This window comes from Cheilinus undulatus, linkage group 14, assembly GCF_018320785.1.
Source record: "Cheilinus undulatus linkage group 14, ASM1832078v1, whole genome shotgun sequence".
Taxonomy (NCBI): domain Eukaryota; kingdom Metazoa; phylum Chordata; class Actinopteri; order Labriformes; family Labridae; genus Cheilinus; species Cheilinus undulatus.
The window spans coordinates 22,247,999-22,268,299 of NC_054878.1; the positions used below are offsets into that span (position 1 = coordinate 22,247,999).

Consider the following 20,301-nt stretch of genomic DNA (forward strand, 5'->3'; position numbering starts at 1 on the left):
CTGTTGAGTCTGTAAGCGATTTTTCTTTGCTGCGTTTGAGTTGGTTGGCTAGATATTTTCCAGATTTGTCATAGTGTTCAAAATATATCTGAGTCTGTGTAGAATGAATTGTGTCCTTTTATGAATAATGTTGTCAATTTTATTTTTGGTGTTTCTAATTTCTGTAAGTATATGTTCTGTGGGATTAGTTGCGTATGAGTTGTGTAGTTGTTTAATTTTTTTCTTTCAAATTTTTTTTCTATTTCTAGTTCTTCCTTCTTTTTAAATGTTGAGTATGAAATAATTTTTCCTCTTAGTACTGCTTTGGCTGTTTCCCAGATGAGAGTTGATGGAGTATTTATTGTGTCATTTGTTTCCATGAATAGTGTCCATTGTTTCTTGAAATATGAATCAAATTCACTCTCTTGGAGTAGTGATGTGTTGAATCGCCATCTTGGGCTGGTTTTTGTTTCCGTTTTATTGTGCAGTGTGAAGCTGATGGGAGTGTGGTCAGATATGATGATTGCGTGAATGGTGGGGTTGGAGATATTTGCAGACTCAGGATGGCAAGTTTTTAACGCAAATTTAAACTTTTGAAATTGCCACCATTTGCATGCCACGAAAACTTGTCACAAAGAGTTCTCTCTGAAAGGTTGAGATACATTCACATTACAGTTCCAGTCAATAGCCATGCCCAGGTAGCTGGACTACAATAGCGACTGCAGTTTGTGGATTGCCGGTCCACATTTTCTTGAAATCTACTCTTCATAGTTCAGTCATTTGGAGTAACAACCCCACATTTTGTCTGTACACACAAACAAGTTTGTGAGTTTACAACTGAGTGCTTTTCAGAAGGAGGCATATGTGCTTGACTATGGCCTTGCATACAGTACATACTGAAGTGGTCTTAGCCTTTCTTGTCATCATCAAAACCTTGTTGCCTGAACCCAGAACTTTTTTGAAACTGTAAACAGTGGATTCAGGTCAGGTCAGGTATAGGAGTATATGACAATCATCCAGGCCCATGCCCCATATCACCAGGTATCCTCCTGGATGTCCCCTCTACATCGCACAGGGTCATCCCCAGTGTTTGGATCAGCCTGCCGAGTCCTGGGCACTGAGTATGTGGTGAGCTAGATTAGGCAAGGTAAAGTACACCAGGTGACCGTAAAAGCATAGCTGCCATCCCCGCTCTCCAGAGCATGTCAGCATTAGACACACAGTCTTGTCAATGATACCCAAAAATGCAGCAAAGAGAAGTTGTCATAAAGAAGCTGGCGCCTCTGGCCATCAGTTTAGTCCAGGCATCATAAGGGTATAGTAAGACTATCGCCACACTGTCTTGCTTAGTGAATCCATTGCCCCATTTGAGTAGGTTGTCTCCACATGTACATCGCCTTTGTCTTTGACAGAAAGGCCATACTGCCTAAATTGCATTTCTCTCTCAAGAACTGTTAGTCTTCCTATTTTCCCTTCAGTCCTGCGACCTTATGATGTAATGAATCCTTGCCTTGATCTGTTGTAATGAAAACCTTGATTAACAACCCTCAAAGGAAGTCAAAAGAGCTAGAGTCTTTTCCAGTCTTACTATACAATCCTTTAGCTGGATTTATCTCAGATCATCAGTGCCACACACTGACACAGTAAATTACTCAGACTTACCCAGTTCATAAAGTATCATCCCTCCCTATGTCTCTGTGTCGTACTGATTACATAGAGGTTACAGAGGAACAGATCCCTCTCTGGAGACTAAGCCAGTAATAATCCTAATGAGTTGTGTTTATGTCATGTCTAACACTTAGCTATACAGTCAGTCAGCGGTCTCATTAGCACTAATTCTGCAAATGGTGTAAACAGTATGTGCATATGATTAGGAGGATACCAAGGGGGAGAGGAACCCATTTGGAAAGGAATAATGACTCCATAAACATGCTCAGCTGAATTGTGGGTCATAATGCACCATGAAGGGGACTGATCACAAGAAAGATATAAGCCTAGCAACAAAACACGGCCAACCCAGTGCATCTAATCAAAGATTTAACGATAACTTACTCTCAAATATTCATAGTCAACTGCAACAGTGCGTCCAGAGTGCATATTTGTCTAATAGAGCCTCTTTCTGCAGCTCCTCCACTCCACACGGCTCCCATGGGTAAAATATAGACTGCTAATGATTGTGGTACAAGGGTGCAATTTGTACAAGTGCACAATTTGTATAAAGAGAGGGAAAGGGAAGTCACTGGGTCGGTGGTGCTTCGCAATGAAGGAAAAGTCATTCAGTCTAACTCATTATTCCAGTCAATTCAACAACAGGGAGTGGGCTCTGTAGTCTGGCACTTCCAAGGTCAGCTCCCAGCGACGGGCAGTTTGAACTCTGTTAAGGCCATGGATTGAAGAACATCTGAAAGGCTGTAGGCAATAGGAAATGTCAATGGATGTAAGAAAAGTGCAGCCTTATCAAATGATCTAAGTGCTATTAGAGCAAGGCTTTTATCGTCTTTTCTCATATAAATTCTAGCAAAAAGATGTTTTCAAACTTTTTGCTTTACTTTTCAGAACAGAAAAATTTGCACTGATAAAATTTCCTTTCAGGTACGATCAAAAACATTCTTTCCAATCCAGTGACTCCTTCTGAGTAAATGACTAAGAAGCAAAGTATCTCACAATAATTTGTGGCTTTTTATTAGAAATCAAACTTTTATAATTAGATGCTCAAAGAGCTAAGAGGTTTTTCTGCATGATAATCTCTAAATCCGTGCTCCGTCTATCTAAACAGTACAGTTGTGTATGCTTTAAGTGTACATGTGTTAGGGAGAATGTGATGGATCAATACTTAAACTGCAGGCGAAGATAAATGTTCAAGTGAAAAATCTCCATCCTTTAGTCAGCAAATTGTTGTACACTAGCTGCACATTCAGAGTCACAATTATCCCAAGCACAAACATGTCCACACACAATCAAGGAGGAAAAAACTCACATTAAAGCACGGACATGCACAGGTAAACAGCTCTAAACACTTACATAAACAGAGGGACATTCTGCGATATCGTGTAAACACCACAAGCAGAACAATTACGGTAAAGAGCGCCTCCATTTCACAAACGAGCACTTTAGTCTATATAATGAAAACTTCTAGTGCAAGCAAGTGGAAATCGGCTCATTATGCCTTGGGGAATGATGGAAACTCAGCCTGCGTGTCATTGTGCTGGGTGCCGCTCCGTCATGCCTGGGGAGCCGTAATCGGATGGGAAAAGTAACAGCTAAAGACTTTGAAAGTCAATGGTGGGAAACAGATTCCTCAGGAGGCAGAAGGCTGAATGTTGTGATTATTTTTAACAAATAAAACAAACAACTTCAAAATTTGATTAACAACAGCATGCAATGAGAGAAACAGTCACTAAATGAACAACAACTTGGGAAATATTGCATTTAGGACACTGGGAAATCAGTAAGGACAACATTTTTAGTCATATTTTGCTGACCTTGACAATCCATTTGATCAGGACTTCTCATATTTCTCGCCATGTTAAACTCCCTATTAATTCATTGATTTCAGTTTTTAACTTGTTTAGCTATTTTTGGGTAAGCACAGGTATTACGACTGCTCATGCTGTCATCTACAGTACATTGAAGGCACCAAACTTTTGGATGCTAACTGCCATCAGGTGGGAGGTAATATTAAATCTCTCAGCTAAAACTACATAAAGAGGTTGGAGGGAAATATAAGGTAATTACTTATGGTCCAAACTAATTTAACCCCGCACCCCAAATTAAAGAAAATTAAAATATATCCCTAGTGGATATTCCACAGCAAACTGTAAGTCATATTAGAAAGTGGAAGCGTTCAGGAAAAACAGCACCTCAGCTACAAAGCAGAAGACTGTGTTAAATCACAGAGTGGTCCTACACTGCTGTTTCCATAGCTGTATCCTCACCAAGTCCAATACCAAGTGTCAGATGGGCGATTCCAGGTTCGGCAGATGCCGGGACAACATTACCTGCCTGACTAGGGATGGGTATCGAATTCGGTACTTTTATAGATACCGACCGAATTCCATCGATACTCCTGAGTACCGATTCATGTAAAATCAAACGGTACCATGTTTCGATACCTAAACGTATCCTTGTGACTGCAAGAGAGTGGAAGAGTAGTCAATTTTCCATGCAGCAACGCAGCATTGCACGCATGAGAGTAATGACATCGGTAGCAGCAAAGAGAATCAACAAAACAAGCATGGCTGATAGGAAGCAGTCAAAGGTAGCGCTCCACTTTTCAAATACGATGCAGATTACACTTATTCTCCCTCCATGGACCCCAACGCACATTTTTCCAAGAGGGGAAATTGGAGGAATAGGAGGTGGTGGGCTGGGTTTTCTTTTGTGCAATATAAAGAAAAAAACACTGGGTAGTTACAGTAGTTGGAGTAATTTTTTTAAAACACTTGGCTTACGGTGATGTGCGATGTTGTTTTGATATATTCGATATTTGATGGTGTTTTGATATTGAAAATTCAGAAGTTTTGAGGTTATATAACATTTATTATTACATATTATTCAGAACCAAAAGTACTGAAAATGAGTAATGGTACCGGTTCAAATATGAACGGTACCCATCCCTATGTCTGACTGCATTGTGCCAACTGTGAAGTTTGGAGGGCGTAATGGAGGGGGTAATGGTACAGGGCTGTTTTTAAGGGCATGGGCCCCTTGTCTCCAGTGAAGGGAGATCTTAATGCTTCAGCACACCAAGACATTTTGGATAATGCTATGCTTCCAACTTTGGGGCAACAGTTTGGGGAATGCCCTTTTATGTTACATGTCTGTGCCCCAGTGCCCAAAGCAAGGATTATTGACATGGTCTGATGAGATTGGTGTGAAGGAACTTGACTGGTTTGCACAGAGCCCAGACCTCAACCCCATTGGGCACCTTGGGGATGAACTGGAATGGAGATTGCAAGCCAGGCCTTCTCCCCCACTCAGCTAAAACTGGAGTGTTAAATTCTCAGTGTTAAACATTTCAGTGTTTATTTTAACACTCAGAGTGTTATTTTAACTCTTTTCAGAGTAAATAGTCTATAGTGTTGGAGTTATTTGACAGTGTTAATGCACCAGTGTTATTCCAACACTGTAGAGTGTCAATTGATCTAAGCCCCGCCTACTGCATTTTCAAATCTGGGGGGCAGAGTTTTCCCATCATGCCTTTGTGCAGTATATATAGATGTGTTTTAGATGTATTTAGATGTTTAGCTGTGTTTAAATGTTGCCTGTTGTACAGGGACCACTGCTGGGATTCACTTGCACATTTTCTTGAATTATCTTGAGTTTAAGTAAGTTTTTGACGTTAACACTTTTGCACCATGAGTGTAGTTGTCTGCCAGGTTGGTCACTTCCTGACTGTGGAAATGGCTTTCTTAAAATAATGGAGAGAGTGCAGTCTGTCAACTCAGAGCATGTTCCAGCTTTGAGTCTGCCTCATTGCTCCATGAATACCTCACATTGCTTCAGTTATACAACATGAGGTGGCAATCAATGATATCAGTTGTACCCAATTTAAATTTTTTTGAGCGACTTGCATGTCTCATATCTTGTTATTAATAAATAATATTCTACACCCACTGGAGTTAATTGTAATACACTCATTAGTTTTACCACACCAGAGTTACATGTAGTCCAGTAGAGTTGATTTCTTTAACACTGACACTAGTGTAGAGTACTTTCAACACTACTCAGTGTTCACCAGTGTACATTTTTAACACAGACAGTGTTGGAGTAACACTGGTTCAGTGTAAAAAAATGTAACACTTTAAAAAGTGTTGAATTTACACTCAAAAGTGTGGACACATATAAACACTTTTCTAGTGTTAGGTTTAATGCTCTCAGTGTTAATCTAACACTAGCGATTTTGCTGTGTACCATCAGCTCCTGACCTCATAAATGCTCTAAAGAATGAATGGGTACAAATTCCCACAAAAACACTACAAAATCTGGTGGAAAGCCTTAGAAGAAGAGAGAAGGCTGTTATAGCTCCAAAGGGGGGGCAACTCCATATCAGAGTACATGTATTTGAGTACAAATTTATTACAGTCCCTGTTGGTGTAATGGTCAGGGAGCTGAATATGTGCTGTTAATAGTTGCAGTAGAGAGGCAGCCAAACACAGATCATACTGTATGTTTCTCCACATGGATTAATGAAGTTGAATGTAACTAATATTCTAAGTGTTGCATTTTAGACACTATGTTTCTGTATCAAAGTCTTGACAAGTGGCAACTTTGTGAAGGTGCTTTAAGCTCAACTTTTACAGATATCCTATGAGTGAAAACATTTTTTTTTAAACCGAACTGTGTTCTGTGGTCAAAGGGGCATCTTGCCATCCAGTTCACTCCAGTTTTTCCTCTTTGTAATAAATATTTGAATTAAATATGTTGTGCATGGTGCCATTGAGCTGACACGACTTACCACCTATTTCATTGCAGTTCAACTATATTAAGAGGAATAGTAGAATTCAATCACATTACCATTACCACATTTGTCTCTTGCATTCCGCACAGCTGTGTTGTATCAATGATGCTTTAACAATTGTATGTTACAGTTTTATTTACATTTAGTATGCGTACATTTTTCACCTTAAAAGTGAAGAAATAGTTATTTGAGAAGAATATATGTGCGGATGAGGTAGAAAAGCAAAATGTACGACCTGATAAACAACCTTGGTACATTTATTAATGTTTACTTCTAAGATGTGGCATTTTTACAAAAGCTATGATGCTGAATTATATTTTATGTGACATTTATTAATGTAAATGCACTCCATGTTTGTGTAATGCCACTTTTCTGGAATGTGTTGTTAATTTAATGTCATGGCTGCTTCATTTTTAATGTGTTTTATATGTATGCTCTGCACCAAGGTCTGATTTATTGATCTTTTATATCAAGTAATCTACGGTTTAAGTTTCAATGTTTGTGTCACAAGCACCTCCCTTTCTGAAACCTTCGTATTTACAGAATACTGAGGAGGCAGGCTGTTGATTGAAGCTTTAAAAACACATCAAACACCTCCCGTAAACCCTCAGAGACTTGTGTTCCCATTTGCAACTGAATGACTTCTGTGGCTCGAGTGTTTGGTGTCTTATTGCCTGGGTATGAAATTATGTGATAGCGACGAGAGAACTGAAAGAGCGTGAGAGTTATTGAGACATGGTGTTACTGCTCTTCAAGTGGAGAGCAAGAAACACTTGGAGACAGCTTGAAATACTGTTACTGACACATACACACATACAAATATATCACCTTCTCTCACAAACAAAAAAAGATCTGACATCCTAATGAACTCTAACAAGACTGCCTGCAGTTATTAAACATATACATTGCACATGAAACAAAGTACTTCACATAAAAAATGCTACATATGAGGGTTTTTACTATACTAGAATTTAAACTTTGATGAGTGCCTAGAGAACATTAAACTAAGGTGACAGCTGGCAGCAGAAATATGACTCTTAGATATCTAAAATCTTGGATTTTCTAAAAAGCAGAAAATCAGAAAACCCTTCATACTGTCTAATTTGCACCAAAACATTGGCAGCTTGTTCCAAATGGTTATGTGCAATATAGACAGTGTTTTCTTTCTTAACTCTCTCTATATCCAGCAGCAGCTTACATTACTACAGCCCCAATTCCACAAAAGTTGGGGCACTGTGCATAATGTAAATAAAAACATAGTGCAATGATCTGCAAATCCCATAAACCCAAAATTCATTCACAAAAGAACATGGACATATCAGATGTTGAAGCTGAGACATTTTACCACTTCATTAAAAAACATTAGCTCATTTTGAATTTGATGGCAGCAACACGTCTCAAAAAAGTATGGGCAGGGCCATGTTTACTATTGCGCAGCATCCCCTCTTCTTTTAACAACAGTCTGTAAACGTTGGGGAAGTGAGGAGACCAGCTGCTGGAGTTTTGGGAGAGGAATGTTGTCCCATTCTAGTCTGATGTACCTGTCCTAGTCCTGGGTCTACCTTCCTGGATGTTTTTGTTTTATGATACAGCAAATGTTTTCTATTCGTGAAAGGTCTGGACCGCTCTTCTACCTTGAAGCCATGCTGTTGTGATGGATACAGTATGTGGTGACACATTTTTAAATTTTATTAAACTTTTATTTAACCAGGAGAAAACCTCATTGAGATTAAAAATCTCTTTTTTCACTGTCTTGCTGAAATAGTCAAGGCCTTCCCTTTAAAAAAACATGTCTGCATAGGAGCATATGTTGCTCTAAAACCTCTGTATACTTTTCAGCATTGATAGTGTCTTTCCAGATGTGTGAGCTGCCCATGCCATAGGCATGAATGCAACCCCATACCATCAGAGATGCAGGCTTTCATACTGTTCCCAGAAAAGCTGGATGGTCATACTCCTCTTTAGTTTAGAGGACACTGCGTTCATGGTTTCCACAAAGAATTTCAAATTGTGATTCATATGACTACATAACAATTCTCCATTTTGACTTAATCCATTTTAAATGAGCTTTGGCCTCGAAAAGTTTCTGGATTGTGTTCATAATGATTTCTTCTATGCATGATACAGCTTCAACTTTTATTCTTTTGCATTTGTGGCAAACTGTGTTGACAATGATTTCTGGAAGTGTTTCTGAGCCCATGCAGTTATTTCCAGTACAGAATGTTTTAAAGGCAGTGCTGCCTGAGGGCCTGAAGATCACCAGCATCCAATCTTAACCTTCGGCCTTGTCCCTTGTGCAGAGAGCTGTTTCCAGATTCTCTGAATCTTTTAATAATACTATGAGGGTTCCTTTGCTACACTTGCAGTGATATGAGCATGACTCAGTGCTGCACCTGCTATTCACCAACAACTATGTGACTACAGACTTCATAAATCATAACTGTGACACATCAATCCCAAAGGGATGTATTTTTTTGTGTCATATATTAAACATTGTATCAGTTTTATATGTTCAAAGCAGTAGATTTTTATTCGTTTCTCTGTTCCTTTTTGTTTTGCATTATTTTGTTTTGCTTTCCTCTCTTTTTGTTCACCGTTTAATACACCAGTTTTAAATCAAACTAGACATAGAAAACTGTAACTTGCACTACTGGCAGTTGTAAATAGATCAGATAAAACCCAGAAAGAAGCATCCAGGATTATGTGGTCATTTTTTCCTGTTGAACTTAAGCATGACTCCCAAACGTAGGCACAAAGTCAATGATGAATTCTGTGTCCCATTTTACCCCATTACATATATTGAAACAATAAATACAACGCATCCCTATCTAGCATGTTTTTTCTTTTCCAAACCTTATTTGCAATGTAAATCACCTGCGTGCAAGAAATCCTGATATCCACACCCTGTCATACATATCTGAAATTAAATATCACGAGCTGTGCCCTCAAAAGATAAGAGGAAGCATGAGATCTAAAGAAAGCACAAGAGAAATGTGAAACATATGCAGTGCTAAGATAGTATTCTGGGCAGTGAGGCTCGAGATTTGACGAGAGCGAAACAGGCCCACTTGGGGGGAAAAAAGTCTCTGTAAGAATAATGTTGACAGAATAAGACATATAAAAACACAGCTGTCACACCAACAAAGCAATTCATTAAAGCTAACAGACAGAAAAAAATAGGAGAAGTAAAGGGCAGAGAGAGCAAACTCTGGAGGAGAGAAGAAAAAATCCAAACCAAGGAAGACAGGTCTAATGGTTTTCTCTCTTCCTGCTTCTATCAGTGTTAAAGCAAAAAGTTGCGACTGCCTCATCAATAAGAGCTGAGTGAAGGCAAGACCTGGAACACAATGATAACAAGCATACACTCTGGTAGAACACTCTTAAGAAAAAACTCAAAGGCAAAGAGATAAAAAAAAAGAAGAAATGAGCAAAAAATGAAGGTACAACTGCCAAAGTGTAGCAGCTAAGAGGAGAAAGTGTATATATTTTAAGTTAATGGACTTGAACTTCACTGGAGGCAGGAGGTTGGGGAGTGATTACTGCCATTAGGATGTGTGAGTATGTCGGCGTGTTGGAATGGGCATGCAGTGTTGAGAGTAACTTTTTTTATTGTGTGAGTGTGCAAGCGTGTCTTGACCTTGAATGTCAACCAGGATACACTTATCCACTTCTTCACCTGGCCTCTTATCCTCTTTCCTGTTCTTTTATTTCAACATTTTACCTCCGCTCCTTCCGCCTGGGCTAAAACCCACGAGATCCACGGTCCACTCAAGGAAAAGGTCAGAGCGATTTATTCTCTCATTCAATGCCAAGCAACTCTCAACACCGCTCCCGCCAATCTTTCCCTGCTGTTGTCCCCTTCTTACTCAAATATTCTGGTCTCTTCTTTTTGTCCTGTTTCCTTATTTTTCCTACTGGCCTCCATATTGGACAAATATATTTAATTTAAACACACAAATTTGATTTATCCAATCAGCCAGTCAGTTGTGAAAATTATCTAGCTGCTATAATCAGCAGAGCTGGAAAAAATAATTATCACAAAGTAAGATTCCAAGGGACAGACAGAGGAACAGATACACAATCCAGTTGGTTTTGTATTAAAGGATCACTAAATAAATGATTATTCTGATCCGTGAAAGGATAATTACAGTTATTTTCAACTTCACCAGTTTTTCCACATAATGATTCTGATTGTGTTGACTTTTTCTCTCTTTATCCCTCTAAAGCCTTTTTTCCCATTTTGCAGCAATGTTGTCCATCTAAGCCAAATAGTCGAGAATGTAAAAAGAATGGAAGTGTATTTTCAGCTCAATAACACCAAGACAGAAATGGCACATGCCCATTGTGACATGGATTTCTGATTATTTATGGATTTGTAACTCTAAAGGCAGTGCAACCATAAGAGCATCTTGCTTTGTTGTCAAACGTTGGTCTTATCATTTACCTTAATTAAATTCTAGTGGAGATGGCAAAGTTTCCAAAATAAAAAGTATTCTAAATAGTGCCAAAAAAGTTTATTACTAGTGATTCAACTACTTTACATAATACAACATAAAATAAATATGGATAAATCAATTTGATTCGATAAAGATATTTAATGCATTAAGGGCTGTCAGGGTTAATGCATTAATCTTGATTGAGCTGCATAGCTAGTGCATTGACTTATAAGCTTTACAGCCTCTTTCAACACACTTTAGCTAAGCCACTGCATAGTCTTCCTGCAGTCACACTGAAGTTGCATAAGAACACCCCTGCCTCATTTTATTTACAAAATAACTCACAGACAGCTCAGAGGACAGGTCAAAAGTCATCTGCACCTTATGTAAAACATTTTCCTTTGTACTGTTCACTTATTTCCTTTTCAATCTGTTAGAAGTTTTTTTCCCATGGTCATATTGATGTCTTAATCTTCAGTCACTCAAAAGTTCCTTACTTTCTTTCAAAATAGAAAGTCTTCAACCAAACAGACAATTACTCTGAGACAAAACAAAGCTCCAAAATGAAACAAAAACAGTTTTAAAGCAACTTATTGTGATTAACTGCCGTTACTGTCATTATCTGATACATAAATTTAAAATGGTTTCCTTAATAGTGTTCATTTTTGTATGAAGTCATGCATATACTGCATATGTGTTTTTAAAAACTTATCTTTTCTTTATTTGTATGTCAAATATAATTTTTGCAATTGTGATTTTGTTTAAGAATGGGAATTGAGAACCAGTTCCAGTTGAGAATTGGTTCAATTCATCAACCTAATTTATATTCAATCTTAACAACTTTTTCTCAGTACCTTACTTCCAAATGTCTTGAAAAACAAGGACTTGCAAGAGGCAGTCAGCAAGCAAACAAGAACAGAGAAGTCAAGGAAGTAAACATGGCGGACAGTCATAAAGACAGGCTAAAGGGGTTAAAAGTGTGGCTTCATTTCTCAAAACGTGCAACGACTGTCAGACAGGGTTTCATGCAAGGTATGGATCTTTATGAACAAGAACTGTTCATTTTGTACAAGATTTCCATTTATTTTCACAAGTCATGTACACATATATCATTTTTGTCTCTGTGTGGACAAGACCTTAATCAGCGTCATTCTGTTGTCATTGATGCCTGCTCTGCTCTGGCTTGATTGCTGTTTCTCTCCCTGCTTCAGGCTTTCCATGTAGGCACAGGAAAGCAGGAACTTGCAAGAGGATGTGGCTGCAGACCTCTACGGCAGGGTGTTTTGGGCTCATACGTTGCAGAACTCTACAATTGGGCGAACTCGACCATAGGGCTAGAAATGACATACATTACCCAAGCAGGAACCAGAATGTCGTACTGAACGATGTATATTTTCGGCTCACTGGCTATTTTTTTCACAACAGCAGACTTTTATTTATAGAAATGTTAACTGAGGGAGCTAAATTTCTATTCAACACAACACAACCTAAGGAAACCCCAAAGAGGTTTAAGGTTAGGTTCTTGAACCCTAAAGGTTAGGTGTAAGGGATAGGGGGATACAATTTAAAAAAGCACACCACAAACTGAGGAAAAACCTCAAAAGGGTTAGTGCATCGCCTCATGATTGAGCTTAGCATAAGCTCTGTTGTTTTCTCAAAAACCAAACAAGTCCAAAAGTCTACTCTCACTTTGGCTGGATGGTACAGATAAAATTCAAACCAATGCTGGCATCAAAGTTTTGCTTTGTTTTGCTCCCTGGCTGAAAATTACTCCAACTGAAGAGCTAAAAACTGCACTTAGCCTCTCAGGTTTCAAGAAACTTCTTCAAAACTAATCTGCTGTAAACAGATCAATCTTTTGGGTGCTGCTGAAGTCACAGCATAAAACTCTTAGATTGCTATATCTGACAAATTCCTCTGTACGCTGTGAGTACCTTATCAAATGCCTTCCTTATGTATGTTTGATTAATCTTGGAATATGTGTTGGAAATATAGAGCATTTGAGTCAAGATAAACATTTACATAAAGCAGTATATATGTAACATAGGCAATGAAAACAGACCTGGACATCTTCTTAGTCAGCACACTATCCAGTAAATCATTTCCCTCAGTCCAACAAAGGTACACACAGTAAGTAGAATTCAACACTGACCTGGTAGAGCGTGTGGTCCTTATTTTTGAAGCAGGGCATGAGGCGAGAGTGGATCTGTAGAGAGTAGTAGTAGGCGGCCAGCTGGAGTGACAAGGCAGAGTGACACTGTTTCTCAAAACACTTGTTGGCATCCAGCACCTGGACAGATGGGAAGACAGATATGGGTAAGTAAAAGAAGCTGATAGTGGACAAAAATTAGCAATTAGGCATAAACTACCCATCCCTGGTCCAAATACCAAATCTACTGAGATGAATAACAATCAAGTGAATCATCATGGAGTCAAGTAAAGTGTGAATAAGAGGACAGGAAATCACAGCTGCGGGGATAAGTGAATCTGAAAGCGCTTGCACTAGGCCAGTGTAACAGATGTCACATCAGTCTGAGTAAAATCCACTAGCTATAAAGGATCGACTGCAAAGAGCTCATCTATCACAAGATGTGTTTTTACTGTGATGTGTAAGGAAGCCAAAAGGACATGAAAGCCTCATCAACCTCAAATACAGCCTAGTGGAGGTGTTCACAGGTAAGGAACCAGAATGACCCAGGGCCTGGTGGCTCAAAAGTAAGGCAGCAGGATAAAGCTAGGGTGTAGAATTCAATCTCAAAATCAGGTTGTTCATCAGAAGAAATACGTAACACAGCTGGATAAAATCAGATTATCCATTCTTAAATCAATCCAGATCAAAAAGAAATGCAAGAAAACATTTAAATTGGTCAAACAGTCTTGCATGGTGGTTGATATCTTAAGATATTTTTAGCACTCAACAGACTTTTTTTTAACTTCAGTTAAGGATATAAAATATTAAAAGCTTTTTCCTTGTCAAATATGCTATCAAACAGCATCAATCAGAAGCATTAAATATCTCATTCAAAGCAATAGTGAGGACCTTTAAGTTTTTGGATTTTGGTTCCCCTGTGGACAAAGTACATTTATAGATCCCATTATTAGGTACACCTCTTAAATGCGTGTTAGCATAAACATGATTTACAGAGAATAGTCTGAGAGGAAATATCCACTGAGCAGGCCAAAATGCCTTATTGATGGCAGAAGTCAGAGGAGAATAGGCAGATTGGTTCAGGCTTATAGAACGGCAACAATAACTCCAATAACGACTAAACTTAGCATAGAAAGTAAGAAAATTAGTGTTTGTTGGATCATCTTTGTTGTGACAATGCTTCTTGGCCTTGTTGTTTTAAAACAGCTTTATGTGCTTTATATTTATGTATTTCAAGGAATATCACACAGAAGTCCTGCAGACAGTGTAAAGGAACTCTGTCCTGACACAGGCAGCAGCTGCAGACCTGAAAACAATGCTCGAAAGAAACACAGAAAGACAAGTGAGATCGATTTTTCTTTCACTATTGTCAGAAGTCTCTGCACTTCTTGACTTTATTGGCAACTGAGGGAGAAGTGACATTGAATAGAGCAGTGCTGTTCCAAAAGTTAAATAGTTTTTCAACCGAGAGCGCTTGAAGTGTGACACTGAGGGTGTTTTTTCTGCCAAAGGCGCTGAGCTCTCAGAACGTTGGACTATATTGGTTTTGAATTGAAAAGAAGTGATGCCAGCGCTAAAAAAGCTGGCTAAGGACAGACCGTTATTCTGCCATTGACTCTTATTTGGTGGATTGGATGATTGTATTGAAGAAACACAACATATTGACAATTAAACAACTTATTAGTTCAACAAACAGAAGCCTCAGTAGTGTGGGGAAGAACCATACACAGCCAAAGCAGCCTAGAACCTCTTCCTCATGCTGTCACAAGCCTGGTTGCCACTGCTAAGGAATCACATCCCATTCTTCTACCAGCATTTGTCAGCCAATATGGTTGTGTTGGTCACTCTAGCACACCCAAGCTGATCCCACAAGTGTTCAATGGGGTTGAAGTCAGGACTGCTGGCAGGCCATTCCATCCTCTCCACTCCCAAATTCTGGAGGTAGTCTCTGATAAACCGTCACTCTGTGGGGGCAAGCGTTGTCACCTTGGATTGCTACTGGTTGTAGAATATCACCTCGATATTTCTCTGCTTTGAGATTGCCTCGTATGATGACAAGCCTTGTTTTTCCAGTGAGGGAGATGCTGCCCCACACCATCACACCGCCTCCACCAAAAGATGTTACTCTGTCAGTGCAGCAACCAGTATAGCGTTCTTCATGTCTCCGCCACACTTTGAACCTATGATCCAACTTCCAAATCTGGACTCATCACTGAACATAAGATTCTTCCACATGTTCAGGTTCTAGTGCGCTTGTTGCCAACACCAGCACAAACGGGCCGGACAGTGAAGGGCAGTGGCCTGTCTCTCACATCCCCTGTTATGTTGAACTTTGCCTTCAGTCTGGAGATGGTACTAGGACTCACTACAAATAATGCTGCAACTTGGTTTTGCCGAACACCAGCTTGTAACTGCCCTTTTGCACTGGCCCTATCCAGATCAGTCAAATGTGGCATTCTTGGAGTGGACAACTACTGACCACTGTAGCAGGACCCATGCTCACAGGTGCAAATCAGGCACCTGATTGTCAGCACCTGGGGGCTCAAAATGAGTCAGTAGCAACAGAAATATACACTGTTTGGCATTGGCAGAGAAGGTTTGGTAAAATTTTCTTGGGTGCAACCCACATACTCAGCTGGACATCCCACAAATGCATGTTCCTTACAGATGTGGCACCATTTAAATGAAATAAACAGGCTCTCCAACCGTACAAGATTTATGGCCAAGAATCATTGTTTAAACAGAGAAATAGTCCAACCAACCCAAATTTCCTAACTTTTTGTGCCAAGTTTAGTTACAACTGAGGTATGCAGTAACCTGACACGCCAGATGGATTTGTTACACACACCCATTTGGAAAAACCTTGGTTCAGGTTCAGGCTAAAACGGTTCAGACAGGAGTTATGCAAGATGGATTTGCCAGTGAGAAACAAGGAAACAGGCGTATCCATCTGCTTTGCAAAGTTAGGTATGCTGAAGAGCATGTCTGAGTGCCCAGCATGCTGAACACTGAAGCAGATGGGCTACAGCAGCAGAAGTCCACATCAGGTGTCCCTCCTGTCAGCTTAGTTCAGGAAACCAAGGCTACATTTCACACCGTCTCAACAGAATTGATCAGTGGTTGCCTGATCCTCTGAGTCTTGTTCTCTGCTATTAAATTGGAATGGTAGAGCCAGAATTTGGTGTTAACACGTGAAAATCTCCCATGGAACATTCTAAATCACTGGAATCACCCGTCTTCCCCATTCTGAAGCTCAGTTTGAACTTAAGCAAATCGTCTTCACCATGTACTTATGCCTAAATGAAGTAGTTGCTACCGTGTGATTGTCCGGTTAGATATTTGCATTGACAGCAGCTGAGCAGGTGCAGTATACCTAATACTGTTCTTTGTGAATGTATGTAGAGTAAAATCCCCTTTAAAGTACTAGTAATATGGATGTGTAAATCCTTTAATGCCTGTACCTGAATATGGAGGTTCCTATGCAGTTTTTCTTTGAAGAAATTAAATTATATGGATTATGTGATCCTACACTGGAAAAAGGGTGAATTACCAATTCCTGATCATTTTTATCCATTAACATCTTTCTGAATAGCCTGCAAGATTTCATATGTTTAATACTTGACATTAAGATTGTTTTTATGAATGATTTGGATCCCTTATGAGACTTATCATATTTTATAAAATCTTCTAGTCCTATTCTGTCTTATTCAGTTTTCTCTTGTTCTTTGGGTGTTAATATTATAATGATCGATATTGGTTCTCTCTTAATTTCAGCTTCTAAGTACAAAGTGTGAAGCAGTCCCAGATGAACTGTTTTTATTCATCTTTTCAATCTTAAGTCTAGTGAGATCAACAATGCCTGTATTTTGGCTATAAGCACCTTAGTCATCATCAAAATGGTAGAATTCATTCTTCATATTGATGGTTAAGTTTGGTCAGGTCTTGTGTCACTATATAAAGTTCTCTTAAAAAATCATGGATCACATTTTCCTCTCTCCTTTCAGAGAGGATGTTCCAGTGTATCCTATGCTACTGAAGTTAGTAAACAAAACATGATAGCTCCTTTCCTAACTGCTCTTATCACAGCTGAAACTTTAACTCTTCTTTTTTCTCAGTCAGCAACCATCCGAACCAAACGGAAATATCCGGACAGGCCCGATGCTCAAAATACAGATAACCTGTTCAATATCCAGCCAGACCCTTTCAGGTGAAATGCAGGTAGCAAGGTCTCCAGGTAATTTCTCTGTCCATCCACCCTAGCAGTTTAGTTTTCCACTGCAGTAGTGTTTAGACTCATGAGGGATTTCATGACCCACACTTGAACACAACTTCCTGCAGTCGCCAGTTGACATGTTTCCCTGTCATGTATTTGGTGTTTTTTCTTCCAGCAAAGTATACCGGCTCTTCCTTTGACAGCTGAGAAAGGGTGACAGCAGACACACACAGTGAAGAGCTTCTCAGAAATGTATGAATGATGACGGGAACTGAGGGAGACATGAAACTCTATTAGACACAACATGTATTTCACCACTAACAATCGAGGTCGTCACAATGTCATGCTTTTGATGAACTGCAACTGTTGTGTGTCAATCAGCGGCAATATTCTGCTGCCTTTTAAGAGCAGCTTTGATTTGCTGCGCTGATGATGCAAAGTGTCACACTCATAGGCTCATCTAGAATGGGAGAGTTCAATAGTGTATATGGATTCACTCAGAAATTTGCAATTATCTCTCAGTAACATAATCATACTTGCATTGTTACACACATTCCCAGAGTGTGTTAAAAATAAAGCTCAGAGTGTGTAGTTGTGCGGGACAGTCTGTCCACCTACCTGAGGCAGGGCGAGTAAGTAGGACAGAGCCAGCATCATGTCCCTCGGAAACGCATCGTTGGCCAGCTGAAGCAAAACTGGGAAAACAAGGGAGGGTTGGAGAGAGAAAGGAGAGAGGAAGAGACTTTAACTAAAGCACTGTGGATTAACAAGGATCCCTTCCCCCATCTTGGACGAGTCTCATCCCACGTTTTGTGAATACAGACGACAGTGCCTGTCAGAATACACCTCTCTGTGGGCCAGACAAAAGAGAGAGAGGGTAAAAATAGAGGAAGATGAGAAGAAAAAGGGAGAGACAAAGTCAAGAAGCATCATTAAAAATCCTCCCCCCTGAGTTCTGGGATTGTGTCCATCTTCTGGCTGGGCTTTTGTGTGCCTGTCTGCGTGAAAGTGTTTGCATATGTTGTGTACAAACCTTGGTTTGTGTGCGTGTCCATGCACATGTGTGCATGTATTATTCCCTGCACAGAGTATTCATTATTCAGAGAGTAAGTACATGCATACTTCTAATAAGTGCTCTCAGGATGAGTCCAAACTTCTTGTAAGTGCACTTTAAAGTCTGATCTACTGAAAGAAAAATATGTCTTTGCAAAATATGACTTTGCATATTGACAAAGACAGATGAAGAGGTTTGATTACAAGAAACATGAATCATCAAACTTTGACTGCTTTGTCTGATTGAAACAGGCTTAGCTGATTGTGTCTATTGTGAATAGGCAGGTTCCCTGAGTGACCTATTGTTTCTTATTACAAAATAACTTAGAAAAAGAGAGTATATTATGTTATTATTTCAGAATGACAAGATGTTTTTGTCCTTGAAATGACAAAAATCATGACTGAAAATCTTCACTTGATGCACATGCACAAATCTGTGGATGAATCAGACAGGCTCTGGCCCTTACATATTAAACGTAAAATATCACTGGGTTCGGCCAAAACCTCACATTTCTAAAAACAACCCCTTTTCAGTGAACAAATGCTGCATTTTTCAATTAATTTAACACTGAATGGTCATAGTCAGCATCTATTTGACACTTTTTGTTGCTGTTAAAACGAGTCAAAACTCACTGACAAATACTAAGGGTGACCGAAAGCTCTGATTTATGAGAAAAATTAAGATCACAAAAAATGGAGATACAAAGTTTTGGCCCAACACCAGCAATATGTGACACTCTAAATATTAATAAAGTAGATATCAAAGATATCTCAACATTTTGTTTAGTTTTTTCTTTTTTTTTCTTTCATATTGAGGTGAGTCGATGCCATGTGGGTTTTGACTGTGCTTTCCTCAGCTTGTTTCACTAAGAGGTTCTAACATGTTTCAGACATATTTCTTTCACATGAACCCCCCTGTCCAATCATTACCTATGTCCAAACTTGAGGGAAGAGAAATGGCCCGGGGGGGGGGGGTCTTTTAATTGACTACAATATTTTTCGTCAACTATGACTACACTAAAACTACAAAGTGTAAAAGCTACTAAAATGTGACAAAACCCATAAGGCATTTTAATCTAAAGACTTAGACTAAAACTGAAACTTAAGATAACTGTCAAAACTAACACCACAATGGTGGAGTTTTAACACATGAGTAAAACTTATGAAGAAACATTGAACAATTCAAAAAGACTTGGCTGCAATTTGCCCTTGGTTGAAAGACACCCCCCGCGAGCTTCCCATCTATTGGCCGTTATATACACTGACCTACCATGAACGTACTTTACCAATCATGGCACAGCATGTTAGCATCATACCTAGTGATGGACAGCATGGCTGCCTCATATATATGCAGCTAAAATATCTCAGTCATACCCCTCATACCTTAAAATCTGGCTCCCAGTCCGTCTACTGAAAAAAAGCTGGCCCTGAAGCAAATGTAATTGATGACATCTGGTTTAGAATATGGCACCTATTGGACATCCACTCTGAAACTTGCCTATTATGCATTTCATAGTTGTCGATTAAAAAGGTTTGAAGATGTTTAACTGATCAAAAATTTGTTTGATTTTTTAAAAGCTAAACTCAAAGCATTTTTCTCTCATTTTTATTTATTTGCTTTTTTGCCTCTTTTTTTTTATAAGAAACCCCCATTGAAATTAAAACACTCTTTCAAAAGAGTCAAAAAAATACTGAGGTCAGTCATAGGAACAGCCATGAGTGTACCTCATTTAATGTGTTTAATTTGCTAGTACCAACCCATCCATCCATCCATATTACTTGTCCTTATACTGGGAATACACCCTGAACTGGTTGCCAGTCAATTACAGGCATGACATAATGAGAAAAACGATCACATCTGCGGGAAATTTAGAGTCATCAATTAACCTAATGAGCATGTTTTTGTACTGCAGGAGGAAGCTGGAAGACCTGGAGGGAACCCATGCATGTATGGAGAGTACATAACCCTCAGGGTTCGAACCAGGAACCTTCTAAAAATGACGTAACAGTG

At 39.2% G+C, this 20,301-nt stretch overlaps 1 protein-coding gene across 1 annotated transcript in view; it reads right to left on the bottom strand.

Moving 5' to 3' along the window:
• Positions 1-20,301, bottom strand: part of nbas (NBAS subunit of NRZ tethering complex) — a 313,145-nt gene that overhangs the window by 141,513 nt on the left and 151,331 nt on the right. The window contains exons 40-41 of the mRNA XM_041805537.1: positions 17,856-17,932; positions 13,028-13,165 (exon numbers count right to left, since the gene is read on the bottom strand). Of these exons, the coding sequence (XP_041661471.1) occupies positions 13,028-13,165; positions 17,856-17,932 (215 nt within the window). The remainder of the gene's footprint in view (positions 1-13,027; positions 13,166-17,855; positions 17,933-20,301) is intronic.